The sequence below is a fragment of the Eschscholzia californica genome, unplaced genomic scaffold, assembly GCF_041429995.1.
Source record: "Eschscholzia californica isolate CP2 unplaced genomic scaffold, dmEscCali1.0.p SCAF_3, whole genome shotgun sequence".
Lineage (NCBI taxonomy): Eukaryota > Viridiplantae > Streptophyta > Magnoliopsida > Ranunculales > Papaveraceae > Eschscholzia > Eschscholzia californica.
Window position 1 is genome coordinate 20,504,175 of NW_028238420.1, and position 10,013 is coordinate 20,514,187.

The 10,013-nt window shown below is 36.6% G+C and overlaps 1 protein-coding gene across 1 annotated transcript; it reads left to right on the plus strand.

Moving 5' to 3' along the window:
* Window positions 1-5,450: 5,450 nt before the first annotated feature.
* On the plus strand, window positions 5,451-9,584 carry LOC147548961 (uncharacterized). Its single transcript, XM_086671090.1, has 2 exons — window positions 5,451-6,037; window positions 6,349-9,584. The coding sequence occupies exons 1-2, from the start codon at window positions 5,554-5,556 to the stop codon at window positions 6,384-6,386; spliced, it is 522 nt and encodes a 173-aa protein (XP_086527216.1). The 5' UTR covers window positions 5,451-5,553; the 3' UTR covers window positions 6,387-9,584.
* The last annotated feature ends 429 nt before the right edge of the window (window positions 9,585-10,013 follow it).

Consider the following 10,013-nt stretch of genomic DNA (forward strand, 5'->3'; position numbering starts at 1 on the left):
CGAGCTGGTGTTTGATGTATCCCGAGCTGCTGCTGTCCTTGCGTTTGCTTGGCCGCCCCACGATTTTTTCGGTCAAGCTTTAGCCGGCCTTAGTGTTGGCTGGCTTGGCCGGCTCCTTCTTTTCCTCTTTCTATCTCTTCCAAACCCTAGAACACCCAAGAATTAAAGCTTGAACTCCAAACCCTAGCCTCCCTTTCCTTCCTCAAACTTGTTTAGTGTCCAAGATAGAAGATGATGTTTTTGTTCTTTTAATCAACCCCCCAACCAAAACCCTTGAATTGGTCTTCTGTTGACTTGGGCTTCTTTAAGGAGTGCTAATAGAATCCTTCCTTTTGTTCTCTTTAGGCTCTTGGGGTTTGAGTTTGGGATTTCAATTAAGGGATCGCCTTCATCTTGTGTCTCTACATCTCTATTTTCTTAAAAAGACCAACATACCCTTGGCGTTCTTTTTGTTTCGCCCATATGTTGATGTGGGAGGAAATTGTGATGTTTTGCTCCGTTTTATTCCAAACTCATGCTTAGCTTCATGTTCGTCACCTATCACGGAAACATGCATAAGTTATTAGAAATAACACCTAGAACGAACTAATTAGTCTAAGTTAGGCGCATCAAATCCAACACATAATCCAATATTGTACTCCTACTGAGCTTTATGTCTACCATGTCTTACCCGGTTTCTGCCTTTATAACCTCCTTTGACGGTGATGCGTTTGACGGTACCAAAGATTGACATTCCTCACATAAGATGAGCGGAAGCCTCATGTCACAAGGAATCTCTACAGTTTTGTCAGTGAGAGTTTTTTACTTTCAACCTTTGAAGTACTCTCATTTGTGCATTTTTAAGTTAAGTGTACACTCATGTAGTTGACTCGAATCTCTTATTCCTATAACCCAAGAAATAACTCTATCAGTCAATCTCACATGCTAGTCTTCATAGTCATTATTGTCCATTTAATGACCTGGACTAGGGAGCGGATAATGTAATAGTTCCAAGTTCACTTAATAGGGTCTCATTTATTAGATCACGTATCTAACAAGCCTTTTCTTTTGGAAGATTCCATTATTTTGGACTGTTGTTTAAATAATAAACCAAATTTAGACGACGAGGTAAACTATTTGATTTCTAATAACAAGAGTTTGTAAATTTAAGTTATCCTCGTAAACTCCTTTACCCACTTAATTTACAAGTACACGTCATTCTTGTATGATCCTAATGTCTCAGATCTTCGTATGAGTTTCATATTTGATCTGAGGTGATAATTTAGTATTGGATCTGATATGGGTACTTTACTTTGCTACCATTTTGACTAAAGAACGCTTCCATCAGTTTTCTATGATAGTTTCAGTTTCTCAATACTGAAGTAGTGCTTCTAAAGCTCTAATTATTTTCTTTTATTAGCAGAGTTTTCAATAGCCCAGCTTGAAACCCTTTCAGCTTGGTGTCTTTCATGGTCGCAGTCCAAAGTACTTTCTTTGGAATTTTTTGGTGATGACTCTACATACTCCAAGTATTTGAAATGTCTGGGTAATTACGAACTATGTCCTACATGATCGATCTTATGCGTAAGGCATAAAAATCTTTCAGATGTGTGTTTGCTCATAAGAGTTTGTAGACTCTGAGTCTTGTTGAGCAATTTGCCATGATATTTGGGTAAAATTACTCTCTTGGAGTCTTTCTGATTAGGTCTCTTCAAGAATCCTTTCTTGAACGTGCCCTATCATCTTCTAGATCTATGAGCATATACCTTTTGATGCCCAAAGGTATTTTACCTTTGTGTTTTGTTATTTATTGAGTTAGTCTCTTATCTGTTTCAACATTCGAAATGTTGTTCTCAACTTTCAGTATGTCACAAAAATACAAGACAAAACAAAACAGGACTACTCCTACTAACCTTCTTGTAAAACAAGATTTTTTTTCGTTCTTTTAGGAAATCAAACCCTTTGATTGGCCTTTTTAAATGAAAGATTCTGACTCCTACTTGTATTCTTCAATGGATAGATGATGTTTGAAGGACATGTCCTTTCGGTCTGAAAGATATGTCTTTCTGAAGGAGTGTCTTTTAACCAAGATGACAATGCGCTCAATTTGTCAAATAGGATTAAGATGACTTTATCCAGAAGTTCATCTAGTCCGGTTGAATTAAGGGTCGTAATGCTTAGCTAGAAGCCAACTTCGATCATCAGATCACTTCGGTGGTTCACGACTAATATCGATCAGATCCTACAATGGGTTACACCAAACAGTGGAGACTTGATTGGAGAGAGTTGACTAGAGGGAACTAGGCAAGGCAAATAGATGGATTAGATTTAGTTAGATAAGCCCAAAAGCTTCGGAAGGAGTCCAGAAAAAGATAGCGAAGAACCGAGCCCGAAAGCGACACATACCAAAAGTGAGATGGACCGACCATGTTATGGCCGACCATGTGAAGTGGGCGGCCATAACATGAGAAAATATATCTCTACAACATCAAGTAGAAAGTAGATTTTAGAGAAAAAACTCCCAACCTATCTATCTAGTCAAGGAAGAAAAGTTATTATTCTCAACATTCTCATAAGGTCATATATGACATTAAAGAAGGGAGATCAAGTTAACCTACTCAAGTGTCTCAACCAGAGAAACAACAATTTGGAGCTCCTATCTTCCGAAAAGACATTGGAATTTAGTTCGAGGGAAAGGGATTAAGGTAATCTTCTTTCAAATTCTAGTTCATCTTTAGTTCTTGCATGTCATCCTGGAAACTAGTGTTAGACGTATTAGACGTCTGAGATTCCGCTCAGAACACTAGGTGGCACCAAAACCCAACATTGGCGTCGGAGCCTCTTGCACGAGCTAACTTTCGCTAGACGAATTAAATTCGGACTTGCTAAGTTAGATAGATAAGTCCAAATAGATTTTTGGACATCGATTTGATTATTTTGAATGAGGTTTAGGCTTAATCAAATAAATTTTGAAAGAGTTTCAATAGGTTAAAGCTTTAAAATTTTCGATTTTTGAAAATAGTTTTCGAAAGAAAAGATTAAAGTTTTAACAAATTTTTGAAAAAGTTTTTAAAATTGATTGTTTGGTTTTAGAAATTGATTTTTTGGTTTTAAATCTGGTCTGAAAGCTTCGTGTCTTGCCAGGACGCTTCTAGACGCGTCTGGGACAAACGCACGCGTCCCTGAGCCAGCCGAGACCGTCTCAGACTAGGGATCCGAGACGTGCGGATCTCGGACTTTTAGTCGCATCTTAGGACGCGACTGGGAATGTCGAGCGCGTCTTGGCCTAGGAATCCGAGACGCGCAAGGACGTTATTATTCTAGACGCGTCGGAGAGGTTTCCAAACTGTTTGAAGGTTCTCCCCTCATGTTTTTAGGAGTAGTGTCGGGAATGGAAGAAGCAGACTCACCCATTTAATCATGATCCAGCATCAAGTCTCTATTTCTAGACTGATAACCAGATTGACGTTTTTTGACATCAGCAATAAGAATATGTATTTAATTTAATATGGATGTTTATGAAAAAAATACATATATCTTTCAAAAAAAAAAAAAACAAAATATAAGAATATCTTATGTATATTTGTTATATAAATTGGGGGCCCCTAAATTTGGGGTCCTTAGCCGACTGCATATGCCCATGGCCGACCTTGAGAAAGAGAGAGATATGGTGGTGGTGTGGTTGGTGATGTTGCATGGTTATTGGCGATTAACTGACGAAGATGAAGATGAAGATAAAAGGCATTTTTTTATTCCCAGATGGATATACATGTCATTTTAAGTATTTGGTGTATTCGAGTTCAATTCCGTATATAAGACCAACATAATTGGTCCTTTATTTAGCTCAATCAAACATCTAACCTTTTGAACCAAGATCTTAAGTTATGTTTAATTAAAAGAATAAGCATTTGAAATCTAAATTTGGACTTCATTCCGATTTCATATGTGAAAGATAAAAATGTAAACACAAGATAAGACTTTTTTTTTGGATGAAATGACACAAGATAAGACTTAAATAAAAAAACAGTCATAGTACAAATTGAAATTAATAAAAGGCAGTCAAATATAATAAAAGGACTCCTAGTTGGAGTAGGAAAGCAACTTAAATAAAAAAAATCCATACTGACGACAATGGTTCAGATATGATGACAAAACCATTACCCAAAAGCAAGCATGAGCTATATAGCAGTGGTGGAGGTTTGGGGGTGGTAGCTCCTTCTTCATAAGTCGGGAGGAGGGGTTTGTTGGGGTCCCTCCTTATAATAAAAGGACTCCTAGTTGGAATATGATTTCCCTTATTCCTTGTTTGGAGATAAAATAGAAACTTCTATTTTTTCAAGCCTAAAAATGAATTCCTATTTCTATTGGTAAACCTCCCTATTTATCATTATAAAAGGGAATGAACGGGAAGAGATTATTCACAACTTCCAGAACAAAGAGAAGTCAGAGAAAGAGAGATTTCTGAAGTAATTCTTTCAAGAGAGATTGAAAGAGAAGAATATTGGTTTCAAGAAAAGAAGATTATTAATCTTGTGAAGCAATTTAGTTTGTGCTTATCTTCTTCAACCTTTAGTAATCTAGGATTTTTTCAAATCCTAAGGAGTAAGAGTTTCTATTTCTTTGTTTCTTTGTTCAGTTTCTCCACCATAGTTTTGGTGAAGAGTTGTTATCCAAGAGTGTTTCTACACATCTTGAAGAATTGGTTAATCCTCTATTTGTTTAGGAAAGACTTGTTATCCAAGAGTGTTTCTACACATCTTGAACAATTGGTTTATCCACCATAGGTTTGGTGAAGAATTGTGTAACCCATTATTTAATTATAGTGGAAGATTTCTGGACTAGGTCCCGTGGTTATTTTACATTCCATCTTGGAGGGGTTTTTTGTCACGTTAAATAATCTTGGTGTCTTTACTTTTACTTTCACATCGTTTATCTTCATATTCCTGAACAAGTTAGTGTTGAAATATATTTCTATAGTTTGGGATATCTCATATAATATTCCCATCTATATTGAGATATTAGGAACTAGCAAATATTAGGAACTAGTAAATATATTAGAAGCTACTAAATATATATGGTAAAATTGATTCTGGAGCTACAGATCATATGACTTTTGGTATGACCAGTTTTGTAAAATTGGTTTCAAATATTTCTACACATGTTTCGAATAATACTTGGATAATTGATTCTGGAGCTACAGATCATATGACTTTTGGTATGACCAGTTTTGTTGCAGTTAGTACACTTATAAGTTGATTTGTCGGATTGACCAATAGTTTTAACAAGGTTTGGCTTTGTCTTGTTGCGAGTCATCATTGCGGAAGCATCAGTTGTTTCAGATTCTCCGTTCATCATTGTGCGTCGAACAAGCTCACGACGAACCAAAGCATAACACTCTTCTAAATCAGGAATTGGATCTTTTCTCAAAATTTTTATGATGGATCCGATGAGTTGCAAGTCTTCTCATTGAATCAAAGAGCTTTTTCTGCCAAACAGAACGGGAAGATACTCTCTGTGTATTATGGTGAATTGGTTGAGATCTTTAGTGAATTAGATCACCGTGATAAAGTGATCATGGAAAACGAAAAAGATATTGTATCTTATCGTAAATCAGTCCAACGACAACGTGTGCATATTTTTCTTGCTGGGTTAGATGGTGAATTTGAACAAATTCGTGGTGAAATTTTGAGAAAAGATCCAATTCCTGATTTAGAAGAGTGTTATGCTTTGGTTCGTCGTGAGCTTGTTCGACGCACAACGATGAACGGAGAATCTGAAACAACTGATGCTTCCGCAATGATGACTCGCAACAAGACAAAGCCAAACCTTGTTAAAACTATTGGTCAATCCGACAAATCAACTTATAAGTGTACTAACTGCAACAAAACTGGTCATACCAAAAGTCATTGTTATGAACTAGTTGGCTATCCAGAATGGTGGGATCATAATCGAAAGAAAAATTCCAAGAAGACCCCGGTAGTTGCACTTGTTGAGACGGAGGAAGAAAATCCAACTATTGAACAAGCTTCAGCAATGGTAGCCACTACAGGTAACATAGGTAAGGTTTCAAATATTTCTACACATGTTTCGAATAATACTTGGACAATTGATTCTGGAGCTACAGATCATATGACTTTTGATTCTAGACAGATTTCGACCATTAATCAATCCTTACATAAATATGTCTCTACTGCCAATGGTACCTCAGCCTCTGTTGTAGGGGAAGGACCTATATCTCTTACTGACACCCTGAATTTAGACTCTGTTTTGGTTGTCCCATCTTTAGATCATAATTTATTATCAGTGTCTCAAATAACTACTGCTTTATTTTGTGTTGTGATTTTTTGGCCTGAATTTTGTGTGTTTAAGGACATCCAGACAAGGCAGACGATTGGTTATGGTGTTAGGCGAGGAAAGCTGTACTACTTGGACTTAGTATCTGAAAGTTGTAGTAAATTGCGTCAGGCATTAACAGTGAACAATTTTGAAGATAAAAGTAAAGCTGAGATATGGTTATGGCATCGACGTTTAGGACATGCTTCTTTTGGATACCTTAAAAAATTATTTCCGTCGTTATTTATTAATAGTGATGTTTCAAGTTTTCAATGTGATGTTTGCGCACTAGTAAAAAGTCACCGTATATCATTCCCGTTAAAATTAAATAAAAGTCCAATTCCTTTTATGATCTTACATTCTGATGTTTGGGGTCCATCCAAGGTTCCTACTTTAGGTGGGTCACGGTGGTTTGTTACATTTATTGATGATTGTACTAGGATGACTTGGGTATGTTTGATGAAATCTAAAAGTGAGGTAAAAGTATTATTTCAGAAGGTTCATAAATTGTTTAGCACTCAGTACAACTCAAAAGTCCAGATACTTCGTAGTGACAACGGTGGAGAGTATATAGATCATGAACTTCAAACCTATTTGGAATCTCATGGTATTATGCATCAAACCACATGTCCAAATACCCCGCAACAAAATGGAGTCGCTGAAAGGAAGAATCGTCACTTATTGGAAGTCATCAGGGCTATGTTGATCGAAGCACATATGCCATTATCTTTTTGGGGAGAAGCACTTCTTGCTGCAACCTATTTAATTAATAGAGTACCTTGTAGTACTATTGAGTTTAAGACTCCCTTTCAAGCTCTAGCAGATGTTATAACCTCTCCGACAGTTTCAAATTTACCTCCCCGTATCTTTGGTTGTGTAGTATTTGTTCATCTTCATGAGCACCAACGTACAAAACTAACTCCAAGGGCATTAAGGTGTGTATTTGTAGGGTATGCTGCAAATCAGAAAGGTTACAGATGTTATCATCCTCCAACTAAACGAATGTTCGTTACATTGGATGTTATCTTTCATGAAAACTCCATGTATTTTTCATCTGAGTCTGAACTTCAGGGGGAGAAAAGCAAACAAGAAGTTCTGACTCTTGATTATGAAGAAACTGAAAATCATATAGAAGAGAACAATCTTGGATCTAATATTGAAATAAATTTAATTCCTGAAGAAACAATACCAGATGAATCAGTAATGAAAGAAAGTGTTAATGAAATCATTGACGAAATTGTGGATTTGTCTCCAATTGAAGCCACAGCACCAGAGGTTCGTGACACACCAAACCAATCGCTTGTCGAGGATGATCCTGAAGCACCATCTGAACCATCTAGGAAAATGTTACCACCACGTCAAACTAGAGGTATTCCTAAATCGACATATGAACCTGAATTGTCTAGTAAAGTCAAATATCCTATGAGTCACTATGTGTCAGATCATCGTCTAACAGAATCAAATAAGTCATTTGTAAATCAATTATCTACTGTATCTATTCCTAACAATGTGCAGGAAGCCTTATCTGATCCAAAATGGAAAGCGGCTATGAATGAGGAGATGAAATCCTTACAAAAGAATGATACTTGGGAGTTAGTTGATCGTTCGATTGACAAAAATCCAGTAGGATGTCGATGGATTTATTCAGTAAAGTACAAAGCAGATGGTACAATTGAACGTTACAAAGCGAGACTAGTGGCAAAAGGCTACACTCAAACTTACGGAGTCGATTACACAGAGACATTTGCTCCAGTTGCAAAAATCAACACAGTTCGTGTGTTGTTATCATTAGCAGCAAATTTCGATTGGCCACTTCAACAATTTGATGTGAAGAATGCTTTTTTGCATGGAGAACTGTTAGAAGAAGTATACATAGATCTTCCACCAGGATGCAATATACCAGAGAAACATAACCAGAAGGTGTGCAGATTAAAAAAGTCATTGTATGGATTGAAACAATCACCAAGAGCGTGGTTCGGAAGGCTTACAAAGGCTATGAAGGAGTTCGGGTATCGCCAAAGCAATTCTGATCATACCTTGTTCATAAAAAGACATGAAGGAAAACTAACAACACTTATTGTATATGTTGATGACATGGTAGTCACTGGGGATGACCCCGAAGAACGGAAGGCTTTACAAAATTACTTGTCTAAAGAGTTTGAGATGAAAGACCTTGGTGAGTTGAAATACTTTCTTGGAATTGAAGTCTCTCGATCCTACAAAGGGATTTACCTATCCCAGAGAAAGTATACTTTAGATTTGTTACATGAGGTGGGTATGTCAGCATGTGAGCCGATTGATACACCTGTGGAAGAAGGATTAAAATTATTCATTGAGCCTAATCAGATCCCGGTTGATAAAGGAAGATATCAAAGACTCGTTGGAAGGTTGATGTACTTGGCGCACACGAGGCCAGATCTTGCATATGCGTTAAGTATTGTTAGTCAATTTATGCACAATCCAGGAGAAGAGCACATGAATGCTGTTTTACGCATTTTGAGATATCTGAAGGCGGCTCCGGGAAAAGGTATTCTGTTTACTAAAAATTCGGGTTGTCAAACTATTGATGTATATACTGATGCAGATTGGGCCGGAGAAGTAAATGGTAGGCGATCAACTGCAGGATATTTTACCTTTGTTGGTGGGAATCTTGTTACGTGGAGAAGTAAAAACAGAACGTTGTTGCACGTTCAAGTGCAGAGTCTGAATTTAGAGGTATGGCAGATGGCATATGTGAAGCGTTATGGTTAAGACTCCTCTTGGACGATTTAGGATATCCTTCTGAAAGACCAATTCGATTATATTGTGACAATAAAGCAGCATGTGATATTGCTCACAATCCAGTCCAGCACGACCGCACAAAACATGTTGAGGTAGATCGATGCTTTATTAAAGAAAAGTTGGATGACAACATTGTAGAGTTACCAAAGATCCGATCTGAAGATCAATTGGCTGATGTTCTTACTAAAGCAGTTTCAAGTCGAATATTTTTGAAACTGGTGGACAAGTTGGGCATGTGCGATATCTATGCACCAACTTGAGGGGGAGTGTTGAAATATATTTCTATAGTTTGGGATATCTCATATAATATTCCCATCTATATTGAGATATTAGGAACTAGCAAATATTAGGAACTAGTAAATATATTAGAAGCTACTAAATATATATTGTAAAATTAGAAACTACTAAACTAGTAGTATTCCAACTCTATAAATAGAGCCTTGTATTTCTTTTGTAAACCATCAAGGAATAAAACAACTTCTTTGATCAATTTCAACTGTTAGTTAGGTTATTTTTCCCAACACTATTCCGTACTCGTATTTAAGACCAACATAACTGGTCCTTTATTTAACTCAATCAAACATCTAACCTTTTTAACCAAGATCTTTAATTAAAAGAATAAACATTTGAAATCTAAATTTGGACTTCATTCGGATTTCATATGTGAAAGATAAAAATGTTAACACAAGATAAGACTTTTTTTTTTTTTTTTTGGATGAAATGACACAGATAAGACTCAAATAAAAAAAAACAGTAATATTACAAATTGAAATAAATAAAAGGCAGTCAAATATAGCTTTTAAAAACCCTCATATATTCAATTAGAGAAACTCGTATAATGGGCTTGCCCTCAAACTAACTCGTCTGACAGAGTAAGCATGCTCTCGGGTTGGCTAGTCTGCAAGACAATCTGGACGGGC

Excerpts from the sequence above, each read along its gene's own strand:
- LOC147548961 (XM_086671090.1), top strand. The coding sequence starts at position 5,554 with ATGGAAAACGAAAAAGATATTGTATCTTATCGTAAATCAGTCCAACGA. Across the intron at positions 6,038-6,348 it reads AGCCACTACAGGTAACATAG|GACATCCAGACAAGGCAGAC; the intron begins GTAAGGTTTCAA and ends TGTGTGTTTAAG.